The sequence below is a fragment of the Synchiropus splendidus genome, chromosome 19, assembly GCF_027744825.2.
Source record: "Synchiropus splendidus isolate RoL2022-P1 chromosome 19, RoL_Sspl_1.0, whole genome shotgun sequence".
NCBI lineage: Eukaryota > Metazoa > Chordata > Actinopteri > Syngnathiformes > Callionymidae > Synchiropus > Synchiropus splendidus.
In genome coordinates, this window is record NC_071352.1 from 11,394,488 (window position 1) to 11,421,076 (window position 26,589).

Below are 26,589 nucleotides of genomic sequence, written 5' to 3' on the forward strand. Positions count from 1 at the left end.
TTACGACAGCATTAAGTCTCTGGTACGGCAGTCCTATAATATTGACACACTGTTTGTGCCAACACACTGCATCCAGTCACCCAATCTCTTCCCCAGATTTGAATAGTCACCCCTCTTTTTGCATCAATTCTGTACACTTTTAAATTCAAAGCTGAATATGCAATGAGTCATGACTTTGTGGGTCATAAAATCAACATTTATGATGTAGTTATGGGTCAAAGTAAGCTTTAAATAGATGTAGCATCTCAAGATCAGTTGACAAAGTGGGCAGGATTTGACTCTAAAAACAAAATAAAAAAGACAGCAAGTCAGTTTCACAAACATTAAATCCCTTCACACTTTTCGTTCTTCAAAAAAGAAACTTGAAGATATCCACATTTGTCATCTGCAAACTTTGCCTGCTTACTTCACCATCCATCACTCTGAGAGATGGAAATGTCAAACATTGACATCATGCTGCATATGGATTTTCGTCTTTTTTTTTTTTTTTTTTGGGCCATGCAGGACTTAATTTGATAAAAACCCTGAAATCGATAGCTAAAAAAGGCAGCGATAAGAAATGGTGTCAGCTCATTCACGGGGTTATTGACACGAGGAAAAACAAGCCAGGAGGGAGAATAAAATCAGAGAAGAAGCACATCAATGTGGAGCGTCCCACTGGAGTATAGCTGTCGTTGCGCGCCGGCACTGCAGGACGGATGGTCCCAAAAAAGTTAGGAGGTGTCGATTCACTTTTAACATACAGTTGGAGTCAAATCCTGGCACAGACTTTTGTCATTAGCGCCTTTTTTCTTCAAGAAAGTGCGAGCCTATATTGGCAAATGTGCAGACTTGAGTGTGTCAGTGCACAAATATGCATGACTCTCTAGAACCCACCTCCAGGAAAAGACGGAGGAGAGAAAAAAAAAAAATAAGAAGAATGTCTTTCCACGGCTCCAGCTTTATTTTTAGAGGCTGGATGCTGATGAGCGAGACAAGACGAAAAGGCAGTGGGAAAACAGCATTAAAAGTGAGGCGCTGGCAGGGATGGGGGGGGGGGGGGGGGGGGGGGGGGGTGCATGCAACGTGGAGGGGGGGTTTGAGAGGGGGAGGGTCAAGGGGGTCTTCCAAGAGAAATGTTGAGTCCGTCCTCGGAGTGAGTCGCAGCGAGAGAGGCGAGGATGTGACCACACCAACCTCTCACTCGACAGGGGAGCGGGAGGCAGGGAGGGAGGGGAGGAGGGTTTCTACTTCTACTGCTGTATAAAAAGCCAAGCCTGAGAAACCAGCAACACAAACTCAACACATGCACAGCTCTTGCACTCACCCACTCCCTCCCTCTCTCTCTCTCTCTCTCTCTCTGTCTCTCACTCTCTCCTCTGGGCTCGGCATCTTTCTTCTCACAAGTCAGATTGTGTTTGTAAGTAGTGCCGGATGTCTCCTCCTCTCTGTTTGGACTCTTTGACTGGGTGTGAGTGACTGCTCGTCTACTCCAGAGCGGAGCCGCGCGGAGTATCAAGTGTATGTGGGTCTCACCCTCACGCACTCGCCGCTCCTCCTGCAACTCTTCTCAGGATCTCTGGATCCCTTTCCTCGGTGACAGGCTCCCCACACCAACCAGTCACCATTTCCGCCCCCGGGAGACCCACGCTGGCAGCGCAGCCCCTTCCCCGACTCAGCATCGGGAGGAAGACCCTGGTGGCGGCTGCCGTGGGGGTTATGCTGGTCCTGGTCTTAGTGGTCCTCATCCCAGTGCTCGTCAGCTCCGTGGGTACAGACGCCAGCCACTATGAGATGCTGGGCACCTGTCGTATGGTGTGTGACCCCTACCTGAACAAAGGGACCCCGGCCAGCAGCACCACCTCCACTGGTCTACTGGCTGAAGCAGAGGCGCTCAGCGACCACAGCAACGTTCTTCCTCCTTCCACTCTACTTCAAGGCCCGCAGGGGAAACCTGGGAGGCCCGGGAAACCAGGACCACCTGGACCACCTGGAGAGCCGGGGCCACCTGGACCAATGGGGCCTCCTGGTGACAGAGGGGATCAGGGAAGGACTGGGGTTTTGGGACTTGGTGGCAGCGGAGCTATCAGCACGGCCACCTACAGCACAGTGCCGCGGGTGGCCTTCTATGCGGGGCTTAAAAACCCCCACGAAGGCTACGAGATCCTCAAGTTTGACGACGTGGTCACAAACCTGGGAAACAACTACGACGGCATCTCGGGCAAGTTCATCTGCAGCATACCGGGCACTTATTTCTTCATCTACCACGTGCTGATGCGAGGAGGCGACGGCACCAGCATGTGGGCAGACCTTTGTAAAAACGGTCAGGTAGGCGCTCCAAACTTTTCCAAGAGTTTGACAACAACTTTAACGTCGGGTCGCAACCTTCCGCGGAAGTCGAATTGAAAAGTGGCATTGTCAAGTTGGGGGAGCGCATCTGGTGCCGCCGCGGAGCCCGGAGCTCTCAGCTGCGGCTCAGCGCGCGCCTCCAGAGAAGCGAGCTCTGCGCTCACTCGGAGCTGCCCAGAACCCGGACACAATTCGGGACCAACTGCCTCGCGCTTCTGTGGAAACAAAGCGCCATACCTTGACGATCATCGCGACGAGTTTTCACGTTCATTTCCTATAGACTCGCGCGTAAAAGCGCAGAAACGGCGGCAAATCCAGGGTCACTGCTATTGTTAGGTTTATTATCCGCCCGTTTTAATGATAAAATCACATTAAAAATGATGAGCACCTGCGCAGTAGGAGTGAAATAAGTGGGTGTAACTTGACAAATTCACATCGCACTTTATGGATCGGCTCCGCCGCGGTTCTTCCGTCCGTCTGCGCTGTCGTTGTAAACGCATTTGAACTTCGGTGAGATCTATTTCGGGCGTGTTTGATGCATCATTTTAATGCGGCTGTAATGTTATTGTGATCCCTGGAGGGTCCTCTCAGGTCGGTAATGTTGGCCGCGCAGTTTGCTGCTTCCGATCATCTGTCAGATCGCGTATCTGATAAAAAAAAGTGCCTCCAAAAAACGTGTTCCCCAGTTGACTGAGAAAAGAAAGCCGCCTCCCATTTTGTCTGACTTTCATCCAGGTTTAAATACGCAAAGGAATTACTGGAAAAAAAATCATTTATGGCGCATTCAGGGATCGATGTGAGTTATTTAAGGTGAACCCACACAAAAGGAAAGTTCTGGGATCGTCACAAAAACGCACTAAAATACATAACGTTCATATTTCCCCGCTTTCTTTTTATGTATTACAGTGCGCTAAATAGAGCGTCCTGACATCTGAAATCCAAGATCACTACCAGTGATGGGTCATACAGATGTTTTATTCAAAGTTTAATGGAAGTCTCTGCTTCTTTCCTTTCAGAAATACAGAGCCCTTCAATAACATGATATCAATAATACACTAGATTTAAGTCAATTTGACTGGATGGACTTGGGTTGAACGGAGGAAAAATAAAACCTCTGAAGTGAATTTTGAAAAAGAAATACATAATGATGGTAAAATGACCATAAAGCCCCATGTTTTGTGGTGTGCGCCTGTATGGTGCTCGACACATGATGATCAAATGACTTTACATTGTCCTGTTCAAAAAGTTGTTGACAACTATACAGTTTTTGTTGAGTTCAGGCTCAACAGGAACGTCACAACCCGGTCCACCGACACATATGTGAACCAAGGTTTTCGCTCAAATCACACACCTCATACATAAGAAACCTCAATACCCTCGTGTGTTTCAACACAATATTCACAAACTGAAACAAAAGCGCTGATGTGTCACACGTGGCCACCAGGGAAAACAGCTGCTTCATGTTCTGGTCTGACATGAGATTGATTCACCTCTTAGCCCTGGGTAGCTTTACTCTACCCCTCAATGAAAGTGTGGAGGTTATGGTCTGTTAAAAGGTTCCTCTATGGCTCAACATTTCATATTTAGATGAATAATTTCAGGTACACAGTGAGTCCATCATACCCCGGCGACACAGCAACAGCGTCAGTCTATTTAGTCAGCATGTTATCTTGAGTGTTAACAAGGGGCACACAAAAACTATCTGTTAAACTAAACTGTATTTCGACATTTTTCTATTTCTACAACTATATTTTCCTAACTACAACATTTTGTGTGCACTGTGCATTTGCACTTTGAAAAGGGAGTGTGTGGGGAAACACCAATGTCTTAGGCTTTAATAAATGGGTAATTGCAACATAAAAATGCAAAAAAAATATTGCATATTGAGCAATATTACATGCAAAATATTTTTTACATGCAGAGCTCTGATAAAACCAACTGTGTCTTCAGAATATATATACAACACACTATGGTAATTTAAAAAAATATATAATTAAATATAAATATAAATAAATATGAAAATGAAATAATTTCCAAAAAGAAAAACAGCATTATTGCATCATGATACAACCATTAAAATATTCATCATCATCATTAGAAATAATAATGCTACCTTTGCTTAGGTACATTTTGAGGTCAGACATTCTGACTCAAGGCAAACACATTCTTAAACAAGACATGGACAAAAACACGTTGTGCTATCTCTGGTGGTGAGTAACCCATCTGAGAAAGGTAGAGTCCAGAGGAGGCGGTGCAGAATTGCTAAGTCGAGCTGCCTCAGCTCACATCATCAGTTCAATATCACAGATGAATTTCCCCGAGTCGATGATCTAAATTAGCCAGGCAGATGAATATGCAGCGTTACTACGTAAGAGCAGGAGTGAAACACAGAGCATGACTCGGTGGAGAGACCCTGAGGGAGGCAGGCACAGGTCAATGCATTCGCCCTCATCTAGTTCAGCCAAAAAAAGACGACAGCGACTGCTGTCTGTGTATGATGTCTCACTCTCCAGTAATGTTTATGGGTGGGCGTAAAAGCATTGATATATAATAGGCTAAGATGAACATATGTTTCAATAAAACGCCTTCTGTTCCCGCTTCATTTGGCTCCCCAGAGGAGGGAGCGGGGGGGCGGGGCGGGGTACTTAAGTTAGACGCACCCGCCGCTCATCTCCAGAGACCCGCATCACCTTAATAAAGCGGTAAGTGTTTCTCTCGGCGTGACACTCTCTGTCCTCTACCAGCTTACACACAAGCGTGTGACCAGCCATGTAAAAGGCCCCTGAGCTTTGGTTCTGAATGGTTATAAATGTTGGAGCAACTTTACGCTCCATCATTGATGGAGTACCCCGAGTCCGGCTGACGCCCCCACAGCCACACCGGTGCTTTTCTCAGCTCATTAAGGCTGCATAAAGCTGCGGTGTGAGTTGGGACGAGGGAGGCCGGGGAGCTGCAGACAATACCCCTATTTTATCATCTGTGCCAAGTGTTTCCAGGCCCTGCAGTGCTGCTTCGCCTCAGCATGTGCTTCTACCGGGGCTCCTCCAACATTTGGGCCCGCTGGTTTTACACTTTCACTTTGACGGAATAATCCCAGGACAGTTCCCAGGTGACCCTCCCACAGGGGCTGGGGCTTCAGGCAGGTGCTCAACATCTCTCAACATGATAGACCAATTGACTACCAATGGATCATGGGACGGGCGACAGAAGAGAATGTTTGTTGTTGTTCCATCTGCTTGATGGATCATAAGAACCTAGACTTCCGACAAAATTCAATGTTTAATCTCAAACTCTTGTCTTTCAATATTGACTTTTTGAAGTGAAACATCTATATATATATATATATATATATATATATATATACACATATATATGTTTATATCTATATGTTTCACTTCAAAAAGTCAGTATTGAAAGACAAGATATATATATATATATATATATATATATATATATATATATATATATATATATATATATATATATATATATATATAAAACATTACAGCAGGTTTTGCAAGGGTTTTTTTCTGGGCCACTTACAAGCAGTGTGGCGTTTGACCATAATCCAAGCTGACGTTCTCTCAGTTCTTCACAGTGTTTTCTTGCATGTAGAGAGGAATTTCAAATGCAGATGCACTGTATAATTATTTAGGGATAATGCCGTGTGCGATTTGACTCTGACGTCCACCCAAAATAGAGCAGAGCAGCGTGGCCATTAGTCAGTGGCAACACAGCGCTGAGTATATGAATATTAAAAGAAGAACAAAGTCAATATTTTGTAAACATTTCTGTCCATATTTGACAGAGAGATTGTGGCTCCTTATTTACAGCCGAAGCGTTCAGGAGGCATTTGAATTAAAAGTGTGAGTGCTCTGAATTCTGTAGAACAGAATAGAGACATGCCAGAGAAGTAGGCTGCTGGCTGTCTGCACTCCAGTTTCTTCTGTCAGAGGGTGGAATGGACTCCATAGGTTCGAAGCCTAGAGAGGAAAATGGTGTCGGCCGGTAGCCAAGGCTCCTGGGGCCACGTGCCAAACCAATTTCTTGGTGCGAGCTTTATACTTCACTTGAACAGTGCAAAAAACAAAATGATGGTCAACAACATACTTTAATCGTCCAAGAAAACGCTGCTTTTTTCGGGAACGGTATTAAACAAGCGGCGACAAAACAGAGGTGTTGACTATCTTCTGTTGCAATGGCAAGACGCGTGTAGGTGTGAAAGCATGTCAATTGTATTTTATATATCGCTATGTGTGTGCTTATGATTATACCATCTAGATTTTAGCCATATAATTAATTTACGATACGATACACTACAATACTATACACTGTCATGCGATGCGATGCAGTTCAGTACAGTACAATACAGTGCAGCGCAGTACAGTACGGTATGGTATGATAGGCAGCGACACAATACAATGCAATACGATACAATACGCGGTGACACGGCACGATACAATTGCCTTTGTTTATCCCACAGTGGAAAAAGTCACAAAAAAGCAATGCAAAAAAAATATGTACATACATACAAAATAAAATAAAGTACTGAGAAAAATAAAAATAAATAAAAAAAAAGCATTAAAACTGCAATATGCGAAATATAAAATAGAATATATAAATAGACATATAAGTGTCAGGTTCTCAGTTCAGATGTGATTCATCTTTTTATTGGTGGTGATGTATTAAGTAATATATTTTGATGCATTGTTTTTCTAATTTTTAGTGATTTTTTTCTGGATGTTATTACACAGCTTATTTGTTAAAAAAGAGAATTTTTTTTAAAAACAATGGACTGAAATTGTAGTGGGTTTGAAATGCACATTAACTAAAATAAATATAAAAAAATAATACAAATAAAAACATTAAATAAATAAATTTTAAAAAATCTATTAAGTAATATATTTTTTGCTGCATTGTTTTTCTAATGAACGGGATTTTTTCTGGATGTTATTACATAGATTGTATATTAAAAAAGAGAATATTTCAAAAACAATGGACTAAATTTTACTTGGTTTGAAATGCACCTTAATTAAAAATAAATATTTAAAGATAATACAAATAAAAACATTAAATAAATAAATAAATAAATCTATTAAGTAATATATTTTTGCTGCATTGTTTTTCTAATGAACGGGATTTTTTCTGGATGTTATTACATAGATTGTTTATTAAAAAACACAATATTTTAAAAACAATGGACTGAAATTGTACTTGGTTTGAAATGCACATTAACTAAAATAAATATTTAAAAATAATACAAATAAAAACATTGAATAAGAGTTGTTCTTATGTTAATGCGCTAACATTCCGTTGTCCTCTTGCTGTCCTGAGCTTGAATGTATCTGCTCTGTTTGCCCTCATGCTCCTCTGCCTTCCGCACTGACTCTACCTTCCCAAATTACTCCCAAAAGCCGCTTTATTCAGGAATATTCTTCAACTTAAAAAAAAAAAAACCCAACAAAAAAACGCCGTCAGCTCTGACAACAACTGGAAGCCGAAAGAAAAAGGTCCCCGTTGTTTCTACTGTGTCTACAGGTCTGTTTAATTGTCTCTAAAAAGCTTGATCCGGATCCAGGATGTGACTCCACATCGCTCCTTTTTTTTTTTTTTTTTTATATCGTTATGAATCCACCAAAAGCTTCTCAGAGTTAATTAAAAGCAGTGACTTGAGCGTCAGTCTCTCCAGAGGACCATGGTGAATAATCACTGTCTCCGCCTTTAATAAGCTTCAACGTCCTCCGTGCACGTGGCTCTTCCCCAGCCATTACTGCACGCGCTCACACATGCTGACGTGCACATATACACGCATGCTTACCCTCGCACCCCACCTCGCCAAACCCGCTGCCTCAACCTGCCCCAACTGAGCGCTGTCCTTCATCTCTCCTCTGTCCCGGGTCGACAGCAGCTCACCTTTCTTGGTGAGCGGAAACTTTCCTTGTAGACGGCAAAACTCAGGAAGCCGAGGCCGATTTTAAACCGTCGATCCTCTTCTGCACCCGCTCACGTTACGCTGTGACGTTCCCCCTTAATCCACATGAAGTGGACCTCTGAGGAGCTTCCTGGTGTACCTGACTCGTCTTTCAGAAGTGAAGGATGGAGGGTCGGTCCTCCACTTAACATATGCACGCAGCCATCTGGACGACACTCCGCTGCTGTGTTTATTAAAGTCTCCAGTGAAAAAGTGTCAAAGAGGAAGTAGCACGGTTCAGTGAAGAGGACGTGAAGAAGTCACAGCCGCGGTGTCTTGCTCATTATGTCAGATCCGGGGTGAAATAAAGAAAGGAAACTAAGAAAGTATTTCATTCATGACATTGAATTAAAATAGAAATTTCAGCCACCAGTACTGGATCTGGAAATATAAGTCTACAACATTCGATTACTATATTCAGAATACAGTTAAAAATGTAGTGTTGGGGCTTCATGAGGCTTCATGAAACTGTTTCCAACTTTTCAGAGCTCAGTAGGTGGCGCTCTGGTTTAAAAATGACGTGAGGTTTCATTGAAATGGTTGTTCATGACATGTACTGAAGACGATGGCATCTATTTGTCTCTGAAAATATCTGACACTGTTTCATGAAACCTCATCGACCCATCAACACCATTGCAATGCAATGCGAAACCTACAGGGGAGAGTGCGGAAGTGTAATACGTCAGCAAATAAAAAGGGATTTCTGTTTCCTAGTTAAAGAATTATGGAGTAGAAGATAGTGATGGTTTGATGAGGCTTCATGAAACAGTCACTTTCACTTTCATAGTCCACTAGATGGCACTCTCTGACTACGTAGCTTGGGCATTGAATAACTATGTTTATGAAACTGGGACTCATTTTAAATGAATAGCGCCACCTACTCTTAGCAAATGAAGCTTCAGTAACACATCACTTTCGCTATACATCTTTTGCATGGCTGTATTTGTGTCTTATTTGTTTACTTTTGTGTGTGAATGGGGTTTTCCTTGTAGCCGTCTCTGCTTGACACTGACCATGAAAAAGGGGTCGAGGTTCCACTGGATTGTTGCCAACTGTCGCTGGATTCGAAGGAGACTAACAATAAATGGGGTTTGATGAGTGATACAAGCAGCTGCATTTTTATTTGACGGTTTATCTGACGGTGTGTTTATCGCTGGAAGAGGCGTCAAGAGGGCAGGAGTCCTGTCACACACATGCCTGTTCAGGAAAGGAGGCTTGGAAATACACGAGTCAGACATGACACGAGCTTGGTGGGTTGTTGACAACATGAACATTGAAAAGTCAACCAAGGATGACCTTGGGGAACCAAAGATGACCTTGAATCTGGCTGCAGAAGGTTTTGGAACAGGTAAATTTTTCAGTGGCCCAGGCTCAGGACAGGTCTTGGAGGGTTCAGATCTAATAGACTGGCAACCACAGACACATAACAGTTATAACAGCAAAAGCTAGAATGTCATGCAACATGGAATGCGGAAGGCTCATTTCCACTTCGCTCTGGAATGCGGAAGTCCACCTTAAAATCACTATTTGACGCTCTGGGATTGAGACTGTGTTGCGAGATCCAGTGTTGAAGCAGGACTCAGCTTTCCACATGTTGATCTAAAGGCATTTCAAATGAACCAAATGTTTCCCTTCTGGCTCCATTTCTTGATGTTCACAAAGGACGGTCGGGTTATGAGGATGAGTGGGGGTAATAAGCTCTCACCGTTTCCTTTCTTGTGATGCCAAAGTTGTTGCCACTGTGAGTCAAGCTCAGGATCACGAGGCATGACGTAAACCAAGCGACATATAACATCAACTCATCCACACTCCCATGGTGTCATATATTGACGTTGAGAAAGTTTTGCGTCCGATAGTGACGATAAAACAGCTTTCAGCGTCGTATGTTGACGCCTTGACAGCACAACACATGAGAAAAAGACGTTGGTTGGGGTAATGGTAATCCATGGGATGGCGCTCCATTTTTTCGACAGACATCCAGTATACTTCATTGAAGAGAGCGATGCGCCATGCAGCCCCGCATAAAGCACGATTTGCACCGACCTGCCTGAAATGCTATGGAAGGAAAATGTTCTTTTAGTCCAATGTGAAGGCTGCCTTTTTTGTCAGTGTAGTACGCAAAAGTCCAGTATATGACGCCATGGGAGTGAGGATGGGTTGATTGAGATCGAAAACCTTAAGGGCCGCCACCTTGTGGCTTAAACCTGTCCTGTCTCCGCACTGGACCGTGGTAGAGTGTCACAGGGGAGGTGCTGGAGCGCTCACTCCAGGGTTTGATGTCCTGTTGTGGGCTGGAGCTGGGACAGGGATGAGGCGAGTCTGGGACAGAGCGTGACTTGGTTTATGACTTTGTCACAGCCAAACTGCACAGAAGCGCACATTCAGAGCTGGACACGCACCGGGCACCTCTTCACTTCTGGAGAGACGTCACTCACTCGGCAACCCCTCCCACATGCAGCGGCCACACACATAGAGGAACAGCACACATGCAGCAGACACTCTACATTCACTCCTACAAAAGACTATTTTAAGGCTTGGAACGCACTATTTCTTTTCCCATTCATTGTAATGGGACCCAGAAAATGACCCAGTTTCATACATTCAGCCTCCCGTCTGTTAGCGCCCCCTTCCTGGACAACACCCCAGTCTGTAAAAAACCATGTGTCTGCTAGAGGCTAAACGCTATTCACAACTGCTTAGACTGCAGTGAATGCAGATGCTGCACAGTGTGGCTCTTTTGTTTATCAACTGCTCTGCAGACATTGTTTTCTAGCACCTTAATACTTCCTCAGACAGAGGAGTATTAGCTTTGCCCGCCAAGAAATGAGTAACTAATAAAGTTACCTTTGTGTTGATGATGCTTTACGCTTTAAATCAGATCAATATAAAAGAGTGACATCACTTGAGACACTTTTCTGCAACAGACATCAATATTCAAAAGCGGTTTGTTTTTTAAGCGATGAGGAAAATATGTTTTGAAAAGCAAAGGTGAAGGCAGCATTGACCCCGTCCGTCAGCATCAGCGTATGTTAATATTCTGCTAATGTTATTGCGTGCTGCTCGCAGCACTGAGAGCTCTCTGTGTGTGTGTCTCTGCCCTCCCAGCCGACACACACAGAGCCACTCTGTGTGTGTCGGCTTTAAAGAGCCTCCTCAGACCTCTCTGCCTCCAGTGTCAGTCACGGGCGCCTCTGCTCATCTGCATCCACATCTCCTCCTTATTTTCTGACAAACGCATTTCTGGTTCTGGAGGCCCGTCCTCTATAATCCGCCGGTGGAGGCGGACCTTTGGCCTTGGTCGGCGCTGTAATTGGACATTGGATTTGACACTCCGCCGACTGGAACATTAGAACCGGCCTAATTAGGTGCGAAGGCTATGAAATGAAGATTGGCCCGTGTTGTTAGGAAATACCACACAGACTGGAAATGTCAGGATGACATCGAGCTGTCATCTGCGAGCGCAGGACGGGAAGCGGGGGGGTAAAAAATCTATCTATCTATTGGTGAAGTTTCCAAACTGGCTGCCCACGGCTCATCTGTAGTAAGTCTCAAATCTGTCTCAACTGATATCTACCAGCTCTTGGCGGCGTTCACGCTCCGGCACTGGCAGCGACTGATATCTCACATGTACCATGAGACCAAAAACACACAGTTATTAATAGTTTATGGATGGTCTCCTGCGGACGGCTGAGTCAAGTATGCTATAGTGTTGACTCACACAGCTTCTTCATTATAATGAGAGCCATACGGGAGGGAGACAAGTGCCCCCGGTCCTCTTATGCAAACATCTCTCGCTGTCGCTCCCCACGCCCCTGACATTTCACCGTCCCCCGATTTCACTCCTCGGTGATACCCACAATTATCCACTTGCTCTACAGTGGGAAGCAGCAAGTCAATGGCTTCCAGTGACTCGCTGTCTGAGATGTGACTGTCAGTTTAACCATGAGAAACACACGCAAGACGTTCACGCAACACTTTGAAAGAAATCGCTCAGGTTCATAAAAGAGGAAAAGTTGCCGTGCGCCGCTGCAGGGTTAATAGGAAGCACTCTGTTGAGTCTTTTTTTTCTCTCTTCCGAGGACGCTGAGAGCACCGGTTGAGGCTTTTGCTGTTGGGGCAGGAGGCAGACGGCGGCGTATCTAAGTCATTAAGTGAGCGTGATGAGACAGCCCCGCAGAAGAAAGCCGTGGCTGGATTGCAGGTCAAAGTTGAAGCCTCTTTCCTCCGACTTCTTCTGTAAGTGAGGATCAGGAGTCGCTTTCGAAGTGTTTTATGTTTGGAACCAAGTTCTAAAGACTGGAGATTCTTTGCAAGAGCAAAATATGAAGTCTTTTGCCGCGTCTGAAATCACTCAAAGAATGTGGAAACGCTTTTGTGAGAAAAACATGCAAGATACAATGAGAGAATGTTGGATGAAAGTGACAGGGAGGGGAAACATTTGACTCCATTTGGCCTCAACATGCAACGTCGGAGGCTGACTCCTGCATCAACACTGGACTCAAAACAGTCCACTTAATGTTGGTCCTTGCCAATAGATGGTGGTTTGATGAAAAAAAGAAAGCTTCACGAAGAAAAAAGTGCTTCTTGTGCTTTAAAGGGAACTCAGTTGTGGGCGAACCACTGTTGAAAATGGAGACAGACAATGCCAGGTACAGTTACAGTTACACTAGTGATGGATAGTAGAGGTTCCATGAAACAGTATTGAAGAGAAGATGAGGTTTCATGATGCAGTATTAAATAGTAGATGAAGAGAAGATGAGGTTTCATGAAGCAGTATTAAATAGTAGATGAGGTTCCATGAAACAGTATTGAAGAGAAGATGAGGTTTCATGAAGCAGTATTAAATAGTAGATGAGGTTCCATGAAACAGTATTGAAGAGAAGATGACGTTTCATGAAGCAGTATTAAATAGTAGATGAGGTTTCATGAAACAGTATTGAAGAGAAGATGAGGTTTCATGAAGCAGTATTAAATAGTATATGAGGTTCCATGAAACAGTATTGAAGAGAAGATGAGGTTTCATGAAACAGTGTCACCAGATGGCACTGTCTGATGTATAAACTTTGGACTTGAACAACTAATCCGAATGAAAAAACAAGATGAGGGTATCAGCACATACGGAATAGAGATGGAAACAGGGGGTTTGTTATGCAGTATTTTCAGTTGTCATGGTTGTCGCAGATATTTATCACTTCCAGGCACTTAAGGTTGAGCCTTCGCACTCCATGTTTTCCTTCTTTATATACTTATTAACACCCTGATGTGTTGTGAATCTGGGTTGCGATAGGAATAAAAGTGGACAGAACTGAGTTTAGTGCCGTCCATAGCTACACATTATCTATGCTTTATATGTACTCAGCACTACTTTGAATAAAACTTTTGTCACTGAACATTAGTTCTGACCCTGCATCACCGAGTGTGGCATCCCTGCTTTATGGAATTTAGACCGGAATACTGCAATAGAACAGAACGGATATTATCTTAGCAACACGTTTTTCCACAAGGAACACATTTTGAAGTGTATTTTAAGCTATAATACTGAGCAAACATGAAGCAAAGTAAATAAATAAGTTATGTAATGAGCAGACACCATGATGGTCAGAAATGTAAAAACTGTTCTCAACAACTTGTGTCCTTGGGGATTTTTCTTTTCATTCAACACATGTTCTTTTCGAAAAAGTGAATGCAGATGTTGGTATTTATAGGCTACAAAGTAAGCCTGAGTTTGACACGATGGCCAAGACTGAACGCAAGTACAACACGATTCTTTGGGCGCTAACACTTACTTTAACTGAAACACAAGGAAGAGTGCTGAAGAAGCCCTTGGCCGAATGCAGATTTCTCACCTCCGAGAGCAGAGCAGGGGTGTTGAACTGGTGCAAATAACAGTTTTCTGCTTTGCTCCTCCGCTTCCACAGTCGAAGTGATCAGTATTTACGATGACTACAGATATAAACCTGCAGCATTTTACTGTAAGAAGAGCAGAGACAAGCTGAAATAATGCATGCTGTTTCCGAGCAGGTATGAAGAGGACAGCTGGTGAAATTAATTCAGGAGGCCCTTTTCGTCGCTGACAGATGGCAAATCTCTTGTTACCATTTCATTCCTCTTATCATGTTTTTACTTGGATAAATAAACCTGTAACACATGGGAGGCTGGATGAAATCTGACACTGGCGTTCTCTCATAGTTCCTGCCATTATCCGAGTTAAATTGCAGAGAGTGTCTGCGAGAGGGTGAATGTGTGTGTGTGTGTGTGTGCGGAGGAATGTTGGACCAGGATCAAGAGCGGTGGCAAGCGATCTAAGCTGCTATTAAGCATGCAGTTCACGGCTGGGATGTTCAAACACAATTAGATGGCAGTACACTTTGATTTAAGGAGGACCAATAGACTGTTGATCCCAAAATGGAGGCTCAGCATCAAGTCAACAAATCCCCGTCAGCCGCCGCCACAAGACGTGTCATTGTCACTCCGACCAACACTCTTGTGAGATTATTGTCCCGCCGAGGCGTCGCTTTCAGCATCTCCAGCACTTGGACAAAGTTTAAGCAGAACTTTTACGAATGACGGGGAGTCGGGAGTGTTCTGGAGGATGGCACGAATGAATCAAAATATCCTGGATCAATGACTTGAAATATCAACGCATCGCAATACAGTCAATATTTGAGTAGTTACTGAATGCCTTCAATATGATACAGTTTATGGTACAACTATAATATTCACAACATTCTTAGTGAGCTAGATGTCTTATATATAAAATATAACACACAATAGAGTTTGATTTGTGTCCATTGAGCGGTTGGTAAGCGGTCGTAAGTCAGATTGGACGTAAGTGGAATGCCATTCAAAATAGCCGACGCGAGGGTTATAGGTACTACTGTAGTGGTAGATCACTGTGTGAGAGTGAGATGCTGGGATACTGTGCTGCCGTAACTGTCGTATGCGTTGCCAGACATGGAATACAAATGTTTTTAAAAAGCATCTGCTGGCATCCGCTAGCCGTGGTCGCGTAAGTTGAGCAGGTTGTAAGTCGGATGTTACTTGTATGGCAAATAAGTATGTTCCCTGAGGTCACATGTGCACCCGCTCCGCACTCCGCACCCCCCCTCCCCCCAACAATGGCAACAATGGCCCCCGAAAGTGCCCGAGTCTCTCAGATGCTTGGGCCTTGCAGCTCTCTGGAGCGGTCCATCACAGGCCCTAAGAGACACTCACAACTAAGGAAGGGTTCGCCACACCTTCCGAATATATATTTTCTGTCAAGTACATTTCACACGTCAAAATCGAAGGCTTTAATATTGCATAAGTGGAATTTTTCAAAGGAAAGCCTTGTTTTCCGTTAATATTCATGATCTGTCGTCCACAGTGTGAGACAGAGAATGTTATTGTTTTCTATTAAGCAACCTGTCCGTTTCGGAGCATGTGAACAAAACCATAGACACAACATTGTTTCCCTGGTAATTTGAGTGCGTATAAATATGATTTGAGAAAGAGCCGGCGAGTCGAAACACCCAACACTAGCAGAGTTATGGAGTAACCAACATATGTTTTTGGACTGTGGGAGGAAATTAGAGCTGGGGGACTCTGGCAATGTCACGCAACTCACATGATAATAGATTCAGATTCTGGTCTGGTTGCAAAAGCAAAAAAAAAAAAAAAAAAAAAAGTGACTGTGACTGAAAACGTGTCGAAGCATTAGTGTCAGTGCGTGAGAGTGATGCAGTGAAGACCATATGGTTAAACACTGAGAGGCATCTCATGTCAAGACGCACCATAAATGATTTTTTTTTTTTTAAGAATTTCTACTCACACAAACACAGTCATTATGGATTAGCCTTGTGCTCGCAGCTCAAACAACGCACTCTTCGCTCTCATTATCTATTACGCTCGAGCTCAGTGCACAATATTACACAATAGGAGCCTCCTTGTTGACGACATGATGGATGCAAACACGCACGAGCAGCCACGAGGAAGTCAACGCCGCCTGACACCTCATTTAACATCGCCGGCGCCGGCGCTCGCGGCCTCACGTTTTGTGTGTCTTGTCAACGTGCCTTTACATTTTCGGAGCCAAGGTCATGTGTTGCCAGTCGGCCTTGGGTTTTACATTTGATCGTGAATTTAAGATGCCAATAAATAATCTCCGATCACTGCTGTCACTTTCTCTGTTGTGTACTCAAGGGATCAACACATTTAACATGAAAAATATGATACCTTAGTTTGAGTGAAGAAACGATTTCTAAAGTATTTATTTTACATGGTTTTTAAGTAGAAATAAAATGTAACAATTATGGGTGGGATTCAATAAAAAAAAAATCTAGTTAATTTGAGAGTTGGTGATGAATTAATCTCAATTCATCGCAGTTTAATGGTAGAAGAATATTTGCCACAAGAAGCCACATTTTTCAATTTGAATGAATTATATATTAGTATATTACTGAATCTAATGATGGAGCCATACATACATTTAAACAACAAACTATTGTTTATTTTGCATCAGTTTGACAATGGCACAATAAATCACGATGGTGGCTACATTCAAGTTTTTATATCACCTTATTTAAACTAAAGCTCTTTTAATGGCTTGAAAATATTTGTTTAAGAATTTCAATTCGATAAGAATTTCAAGTCCATTCAGAGTAGTGGAAACCCTGGAACATTGTGTAGTGAAAAACATCCCTGAACAAAAGCAAACAGATGCTTTTGTTTGCTTTTGTTCAGGATTCCTCCATGTTTGTTGTTGTTGTTATCATCCTAACTGCCACGTGTCTTGTGCATCAGTGTGATCTGTGGACCAGGAACTCATGCACTGACAAAGGTTCCCTGTTGTCTGGAGAGCAAACTGTTTAATTAAATTATTTGTATATATTTATATTATTTTTTTGTTGTAATTTATCAATCGCAAAATACGAAATAATACAAGGTGAAAATATATGTTACTATTTTCCCTCTAATGCTACTGCTTCAAACGGAAACAGGTCATGAATTCAGAATATTGATACTTAACATCGGATACTTAACAAGAATGAAAGAGAAAGAAAAGGCATTTCACTTTAAAACAGACACAAAAACTACCCCTGAAATTTCACTACTCTAACAGTAGCTTCCTCATCCATCTCCTGAGAAGCATCACCCCAGCTATCAAAATAAAACATTAGAAAAAAACGAACCCGGGTTGGAAAGTGATGGAAGTTTACTTCCACGACTCCGTTCATTACGTCTGCACTGACGCTAATGTGGTATTTGCATTGGCGGCGTCTGAAATTTATCTTCTTAAAGAGCAAATGAGGGGAGCAATTTAAGAAAGATTACACATCTGTGACATTGCCAGAGGTTGCCAGGTTCTGTGTGAACACCCGCACAGTCAATATTGTGATAAAGTTTCATTAAAAACCCGAATGACAAATCCTCCTGAGCTCATCATCACCCCCCCCCATCGTTCCCCCCTCTCTCTCCCCCCCCCCGCGTCAGCACCACCCACCTGCAGCGGTAACCTTTCTAATAAGACGGTGTTGACTTTGCAAGCTCGGGGCGCATCATATCATATTAATATGCAGTGGACGACGGCATCATGGAGTCAGTACAGGAGACTTTGTTTGCACGTCGATATGAGTTGTGCGCGATTTAATCAAGAGGACAAACAACGCTGAACGGAATAAGAAAACATTGTCGGGGCGACGCCGGCTTCCTCTCCTTGAAATATCACCCGCCACGTTAGCCTTTGGCCACAGACGTCGATTCAAGCGGTGAACTCAGAGAAAAGTGCCGCCAGAACACGTGCAGGTTAAATGCTGAGACTAATCTGTCGGTGCTTGGCGTATGACGCACTTGCTAATTCACCATTTCTAAAGTGGGAACTGTTGAAACAGGTCTTAAGAACAGAATGAGATACACAGCAAGGAAGCTGTTTTTACTGGAGCTTTCAAGACTTTTCCTCTAAAACAGCGGTTGAAACTCAACCAGCAAGAGGCCAACAGGTTAAATGCAGACCACCCAAAAATGTATTACCATAATTCCTGGACTACAAGCCACTACTTTTTTTCTAGCGGTCTGAACCCTGCAGCTTATACGTCGCAGGTATTATATGGATTTTTACAGGTGTCACAACACAGGTGTTTTATTGACCTTCAAAGCATTCAAAATGTGCTGTTTTTCGCCCGCACGTCTGCAGCCCCACCAACAGAGCCAGTCTCCTGGAGGACTGAGGACGAGAAGCAGCAGCTGAGACCGGCTGTGGTGTCAGGACAAGGCGAAAACAGCGCATTTGGAGCGTTTTAATGTACATAGAAGATACAAGGATTTGATGATTCAAGTTCAGAACATTGCCCAGTTTGTTTCATGAGTCAGTCTCGATGCTGGACCCCGTTTTCAAAACTAGTTTAGAAGTGATCCTATTGCATTTTTAAGACGCATTTTTACGCCGCAGACAGCACCACTGCACTTCTTTCTTAAATTCAGTGGGTGTGGCTAATATTCTGGTGCTCTCTGTAGTCTGGCATTTATGGGAATTTAATGGTCTTTCAGAAAAAAAATGGGGCCTTCTGATTGGTTGACCTGAGAATCTCTCAACCACCAGAATAGTTGTTAATGTAGCGTCCATTGTACCTTTGAGTGAGCAGCATTTCAGCACACATTGTTCTTAAATCTTGTGCGAAGAGGTGCCCGGTGCGTGTCCAGCTCTGAATGTGCGCTTCTGTGCAGTTTGGCTGTGACAAAGTCATAAACCAAGTCACGCTCTGTCCCAGACTCGCCTCATCCCTGTCCCAGCTCCAGCCCACAACAGGACATCAAACCCTGGAGTGAGCGCTCCAGCACCTCCCCTGTGACACTCTACCACGGTCCAGTGTGGAGACAGGAAAGGTTTTACACCTCAGTATGAAGAAAAAACAGTCAGTAAATGTAGCTAACGGGACACGTCTGCATACAGAGGCTGCGTTATACACAATAACAAAGCGCGTCGTGGGTCAGCTGATCGGTCCACGCACGTTATGTTTTTTCCATCTGAGGTGTTCGAGTTCTGGATTTTCGTTCAAAATCAGAAACCAATAAATCTCTAAATTTTTGTTTGAACTCCGATTTGTTTCGAAAAACCAGACTCAAGGAAGAACTGTGCACTGTGTCTGAACTGGAACTTGATCCTCGCAGCTCCTCGTTTTGTTAGCACTGTCCGCTCACTAGGACAACGCAGATCAATCCAACAGAGTGGCCGCACACATTTATCAGAATTACAAAACACCCAGGCATGTCTCACCCACCGTCCCTCACCATGTGACTTTCCTCACACTGTATGAGCTGTTTGGGTAGCTGTTTGTCCTCCAACCCAGCGTTGTGCTTTCCAGCTGAGATCAGTAAGGTTCAAAACAAAAAGTGAAACAGATGGAAGGGAATCAGACGGAAGACAGGGATGAAAGAAAAAACGTTCTGTGGAGGTTGCTGAAATGGGTCCTTGCCAACGGTTGTAAGCTTGTAAGCATCGGGACTATTTCAGGGAAGGGGAGTGGCTTTGGTGACTTCCATATACATCAACACTCTCGCAACGTTTGTTTCCTCAAAAGCCTCCTTCAGTCATAAAAGCTTCAGAAAACACTACAGAAAAGGCCTTGTTTCTTACCTAACCTGGTCTCTAAACCTCACTGATCTAGTCACGACTAAACTTGAACCATCTTGTGAGCACACGTCCATCTCAGACATTTCCCCGTCATAAAAGATGAAGACAGGCTTGTTTTGCTCCTCATATGGTCACACTATCTATAATAAATGAAGCACTCATGTTTGCTTATGAATTCGCTTTTCAATTACTCAGCAGAGTTTTTGTTCTAAATTGAACTGCTGGAGAAAAAGTGTCAACCTTGGTGCACTTCCCTCCATCACTCTCTCCGAGTTGAACGCGATGAAAAGGAGAGTTCATGTCTCTCTGAAAACAAAAGTCGAATAAAGTACGTAAATAATGAGCTGGAGGACGGGAGAGCTGCCGGAACACGACCCTCGTCCCTGGAAATATTCAGATTAGCAGCAGGTAATTGGAACTCAATCATCGCAGAGAGCATCCGGAGAAATACACGATATTTCATTTCTGCAAATGGAGACTGTTTAAAAGAACTGTGTAGGAGAGGTCCAGGCCATAATAATAGACTGTGATCACACTTGCGTCACCAAGTAACAGCTACGTGTGTGAAGATTTAGACATCAAATCTATAGAGCAGCGCATTGTTTAACAGAGATAAGAGATGAGGCTTCAGCCATGTTCCGTCCTGAGTCTGGATCTTCAGTCTTCCACTGAAGTTTCTACACTTGCTATGCAGGAAGACGTTGGGTAGGGATGAGCCATGGCATCTTCCACGCGTAGATGTCTGCTTTGTCTTTGACACTTAATGTGGCTGAAAGAAAATGAAAGTTTATCATTTAAATTACTAGTTTTTCTCTTCTGAGGTATCGATTTTCATCCCTTTCAGTGTGCATAATATTAAAAAAATATATATTTTATATTTTATATATTTTTTATTTTTTTTTATATAAAATTATTTGGGGCAAATTTATACCATTCTAACTGACTCTTAATATAAATAATTGCATTGTTTATTGTGGAGCAATAATGTACGTTAGATAATAATAATATTATTATGTAAAAATAATAATAATGGACTCTGAATTATGCAGAACAATTCTCAGCTCATGAGTTTTGCACGTACTAACACCACAAAATCGGCACGATTATTGTGCCATGATCACAATATGCCCACGGCAATGGCACAGAGGCAACGGCGACTACAAACACTCTATTTCATAAATCACAGCAGCTTTTGATTTGTGTGAAAATCCATATCCACATAGAGTATTGGGATTTATAAGGAAATATTAAAAACTGTCTGCTGGCAGAAGGTCATCCCTTTAAGTCATCTGAAAAAAAAGTTCTGTTTCTCATTTCTCCTTCCTCCAACAACATAAAATAAAAAAGATCACATGGGAGCCGTGTGGTGGAGTTTTTTTAGAGTCTTTCTGTGAGTTTCTCGTCCCAGAGTTCAACATGAGGTCTTCTGTGAGCGACCGCTGATTGAAGCCATAAATCTGCTTGACAGAACGACTGGAAGTTTGACTGAGCTCCGGCTGCTGCAGGATGTTTCATATCAGAGAGGAGGCTGTGTTGGTGTTTCTGGCCAATTTTCCGAGCTTTGAAACTTTTTTTTTTTGCAATGTTTTACTCTTATATCGCTGCAAGGGCCATTTTGGGGAGTTACATAAGTTTTCCAGAGCATCTAGGATGGTCCCGCAAACCTCCCTCATCTTACCTCCACGATGGATGCTGTGGTCCAGAGCTTGTTTAAAGTGCTGATCTCATTCACATCACTCTTATCACATCATCACCAAAGGTTGACAGCAGAACGTCAAAACTAAAAAAAAAAAACACGACACAAACTGATAAAAACCAACTCAAGAAAAATCCCACTGACTTTTGACAAGAACCGTTTCGAAAGGAACGTCACCAATTTGCAAGCAAATCCAAAGAACACCACAAGCAGTCAACATGTCGTGAACAACTGTGGAGCGCCACATGAGCAGCAACATTTGCACATCAGGAGTAGAGCCCAACCCTTTAAAACTTAGTGACCTGCTGCGGTGGATCTGGGTTTATCTTCACATATGAACATATTTAGTGGTGACTGCGATCGAACCAAAAGACGTTTCAGATGACAAACAGATGCTTTGTAGTGTAAGATAAAGAAGTTGGGAAAGGAGACTTTTGTGTAAAATGTTAAGCATGGATGTTTCAATGGACTGAAAGAATGGTTTCCTTCCAACCCATTCTCACTCCCATGGTAATATAATATAATATATAATATATTGATGATGTGAACGTGGATGTGTTGTCCGATAACAATAATAAAAGTCTTACCTGAGAGAAAAATAGTGTCCATTTCCACGTTGTTTAGAAGGATTGTGTATCTATCGTGGCGCTGTAACCCAACACACAAGCTTAAACACATCATTCCACTTCTGACAAAGTGAAAAATCCAGATGGAGTTCAATACTACTTACTGAATTGATGCTCCCATGGTTCCATGCGTTCTTCATGTTGGTATTGCTGTTCACTAAGATATCCACCAGGGGGAGCAGCACGGAGTCCAAAGTTTATGACATGGCGAATGAGCAAGAACGGGCCTTTAGCAGGTCTACAAAGGCTTCAAAGGCATCATGAAATCCTTAACTCTTATGTTGTTCAAGCATGAAGCAAAGCTCTATACCTGCCTACAACAAAAACTCAAGAGGCAGCTCTATCATGAGTCGCAAATGACCAAACTCCTCTCAGACCTTTAGATGCAAAGATCATTTTGGGCACTAAACAATGTGTCAAACTGAGTCAAACAATTTCACCACAATACAATATAGTTAAATGATACTGCACACCTGAGCAGAGGTAGCGTCCGGCGTCTCTATCTTCCCAATGAAAAGTAGTCGGTTGCATCTGTGTTCATCTCTGCAACTGCCTGCTCCACACCTCCGGAAAATAATGGAAATTTTATGCACCACGCTTGATGAGACAGTGGCTGGTGTCAGCTTAAACAGCTGCTTTGTGTTGGAGGTAAAAATGCAGTGTATAAATGCAATTACATTTATTTTAATGGAAGAAATGGCTGGGTTTAGCATTAAAGAGCGTTTTTATTGGACTTTATTAGGGACAAATTCCCTCTTTACAAATACTATATTTGCTTCTTGGACATCCCACAAATAATGTTTATGGATCAATGTAAGTGTTTACAGGGTAATCCTGTAAACTGCATTGTTGAAAATTCATGTTTTCATTTTGAAAACAAATCCACTGCATATTCACTTAAAATGAGCCTGACACTCATGAAAAGAACAGCGAGTGCTAACCAACTTTCTCGTCCTCACTGTCCAGGTCCGAGCCAGCGCCATCGCCCAAGACGCTGACCAGAACTATGACTATGCCTCCAACAGCGTCATCCTCCACCTGGACGCTGGGGACGAGGTCTACATTAAACTTGACGGAGGCAAAGCCCACGGAGGCAACAACAACAAGTACAGCACCTTCTCTGGCTTCATCCTCTACGCAGACTGAGAGCACACACTCAGTGACAGTGACAGGAAGAGAGACGGACGATGGCAGCGGGACAGAAGGAGTGTGTGTGTTTGTGTGTGTTAACAGCCGAGATGCTCTCTAGTTTTCCTAATTCTCTCCATCATCACGGACACCTCTGCTTCGTATCCATCAGCCAAGACATCCCGGTTCTGTAGCCGAGCCCGGATGCAAAGCTCTTGAGGACACGGGCTGAGCGGGGGGTTGTGGGTGGAGTGGGACGCCAGGTAGGTGGCGGGCTGTTTTTTCAGCGTTCCTCACCACGATGCCGGCGCGATAGAAGCTTCCCGCCTTCAGTGTCTCTCCTCCTCAGCCATGCTCCATCACGCAGACATATCGACAAGAAAAACCCCTGTGGATGATCTCACCTCTTCTCTCCACAACAGTGCCGTCAGTGCAGGACTCGACTGACTCGTGGTGTTGTGTGCAACTTTTCCTTAGATTGTGCTTTTATTTGTATACATGCATAATATTCTATACAAATTAAATAAAAAAAAGAGAGAATCTATTTGTCCCAAGTGAAAAAAAAAACCTGTCTTATTTGTGATGCCATTGGTCGTGGAACAGCTGGAACATAGTGTCCCGAAGTCACAGCAGTTTCTTTCATCGCCAGTTACAGCAGCGTATTGTTCATGTGACAAGCAGCAGTACGCTCACACCGTAGCGTTCTGAGGGAGTCCACTTTTCTCTTCACTCTCACTTGTGTCCTGCTGTTGTTTAGATTAAAAGTAGAGTCTCCTCGATGTTCTAGTTTCATGTAGAGGTGAGGTGAAGCAAGGTTAAAAAAAAAAAAACAAAAAAAAAACATTGTCGTCTGTGTCGTCTCGGTTCTCCAGGTCATCATCTGAAGTTTAAAGGTTCGAAGGCGGACAAGTGGACTCGAAGAGGTCGCACCTTTAATCCAGGAGGCTGATTCAGCTGTTGCAGACTAGTAAGGGCTGCGCAGAACTCACATATAAAGAAAACACTGACATAGCCAATGATGCCGTTGGACCCGCAGCTGCCCGACTAATACCATGTTCTTACCAAATATTTTTCATGGTGGTCGACTAGTATCCCTTCTTGTGTCCCAGATTTGGGAGTTGCAGTGACGTATGTGGTGATGCAATGATCTCGCACTGTTTCACTCCAAGTCATCAACAGAAAATACTCCTTAGTTTTTTTTATGGAAAACACAAACACAAAACACAACTTTTGTTTTGGGTTCCAACTGGCTCATGGTTGAAAGTTTCAGCATGTATTCACAGATTAATATTTGCTCAACGTTCTGTGTGCATCAAGCAACACATTCTCACTGTCACTGTGTCGAATGGCGACTATTTTATAAGCGGACGTTGGGTCCAATGTTGACGCTGTTGTCTACCTTCCGCTTTGCTTTTGACACAATGGAGTGAAATGTGTCCCGTACGACTTTCCAAAATCAGGGGTTGAACTTAGCGCCACCCGGTGGCCTATCTTCCACCTCGCAAAACTCTTTAGCTTACTATTCACCGGCACTTTTCCTTTTTGCCATGGTTGAGCTTTGTTGCCATTGGTTTTGCTCGCACTATTGGTACCTTTTTCCAGCCCCTTTGCACGGAAACCTTCTTGGAAACACGGCATAAAGGACAAAGGTGAAATCAAATGATGACATTAACAAGAACCAAACCTTGTCCATGTGACACCAGCTGAGTAACAACTTCTCATATTGATTCGGCAACAGCAAACAAGCCTGCGACAAAAAGTAACGGTGATGAGATACAGGAGCCCATGGATTTATTCCTGCTCGGCTGATGTAAGATTTGAATTACCCTGCAGAGGTTGTTGGTCTCCTTCTGCTGCATCATTAAAGGATTAGCTGCTGGGCAATGTGCTCTGGAAAAAAAAAGGCTGTATAGGACAAACAGCAGAAAAAAAAAGGGAGTTTGAGTTGAGCGCGACATTCACCTGAGCAGGAGTGTTGACAAAAGCGGATTCAGTCTCATGAGCCTCTCACAACAGACACCAGCGGCGATGAAACTGCTGCCGTCAGAGCCCCGCTGGTATCATTTTAAAGTATTTCCTTGACTCCAGACTGAGATTTGAGATGTCAGACAGATAAGTTTCAGTCAGATTATTGAAAAACAATCTCACCACTGGGAGGGAAGAGAGGTAGATATAAGAAAATACATGTTGCTAAATGGCTTTTCCGGACTCTAGCTACAACTATATGAAGTGCGGTGAAAAATCCTAACTCAAGGCCACTGCGCATGAAAACACGGGTCCTGCTGCTGCTTATTTTTTCATCTTTAAATTCACTAATATATATATATATATTTTTTAATTTATGGAAGTCAATGTTTCCCGGTAGAAGACTGTAACTTCAGGTCTTCAGTTTGGCTTTAGCTAACTCCCTATGTTCTAAGTGCGTTGCAGTTGTACAGGTGCACAGCTGAAAAAAGAACCTGCTGGACTAAAGCTGAAACATCTTCAAGTCCAACTCAAGTATTTCAACAGTGTTACCTCGTCCCTCGCTGCTCACCAAAACCTTAAGGCCCAGACTTTAGGGATAAAAACCCAGCGAGACCAGATACAAAGGTGATGTTGGCACAGACTGGTACGTGGCGATCAGACACTAAAGTGTCTGAGCTTCACTGTCATTCCTTCATTAGCCTCATTCTCACTGACACGCAGGCATTATGGTAATATTTACTCAACACGGCCTGACAGCTTGCTCGAGACGGATTGGGTGAGTGGCACGGTACTGTTCTGATGACTGCACGCGGGTGTGTGACAGTATGTGTGACGGTTTGTGTGTGAGAAAACAAAGCATTGTCAACATTACAGCATGTGGCGACATTGTTCTATTCCAAGTCCCTCTGTGCTCCAGCCAATTGCCGAAAAATATTTTATTCAGCAGCCGAAGAGATTGTAGTGTGAAGAGCCTCTATAGCTACGACATGAAGAAGCGTGTAAATGAAATCTATAACGTTTGTCGACCTTATCTTTTGAAATTGTTGAATACATTTAAATAATAAATGGGATTTTTTGGAAGAAACTGTCTTTGGAGAATTATTCCTGCCGGAAAATAACACATGCAACAAATAAGCTTAGTTGGAGTCTGAAGTCGGGTTGAAGGACTCGCACAGTCGGGTCACTTGTAGTAGTTGCTCTCAAGGATTTCAAGGATTTTAAAGCTAAAAAAGTTGCTTTTAATAAAGAACAGTTAAAGCTAAAG

At 43.2% G+C, this 26,589-nt stretch overlaps 1 protein-coding gene across 1 annotated transcript; it reads left to right on the forward strand.

Annotated features, from left to right (window-relative positions):
* The first annotated feature begins 1,256 nt into the window (after positions 1-1,256).
* Positions 1,257-26,388, forward strand: LOC128750981 (C1q-related factor). The gene is made up of 2 exons (XM_053851669.1): positions 1,257-2,307; positions 23,196-26,388. Exons 1-2 carry the CDS (start codon positions 1,699-1,701, stop codon positions 23,373-23,375), a joined length of 789 nt encoding a protein of 262 aa, XP_053707644.1. The 5' UTR covers positions 1,257-1,698; the 3' UTR covers positions 23,376-26,388.
* The last annotated feature ends 201 nt before the right edge of the window (positions 26,389-26,589 follow it).

Excerpts from the sequence above, each read along its gene's own strand:
- LOC128750981 (XM_053851669.1), top strand. The coding sequence starts at position 1,699 with ATGCTGGTCCTGGTCTTAGTGGTCCTCATCCCAGTGCTCGTCAGCTCC. Across the intron at positions 2,308-23,195 it reads ACCTTTGTAAAAACGGTCAG|GTCCGAGCCAGCGCCATCGC; the intron begins GTAGGCGCTCCA and ends CTCACTGTCCAG.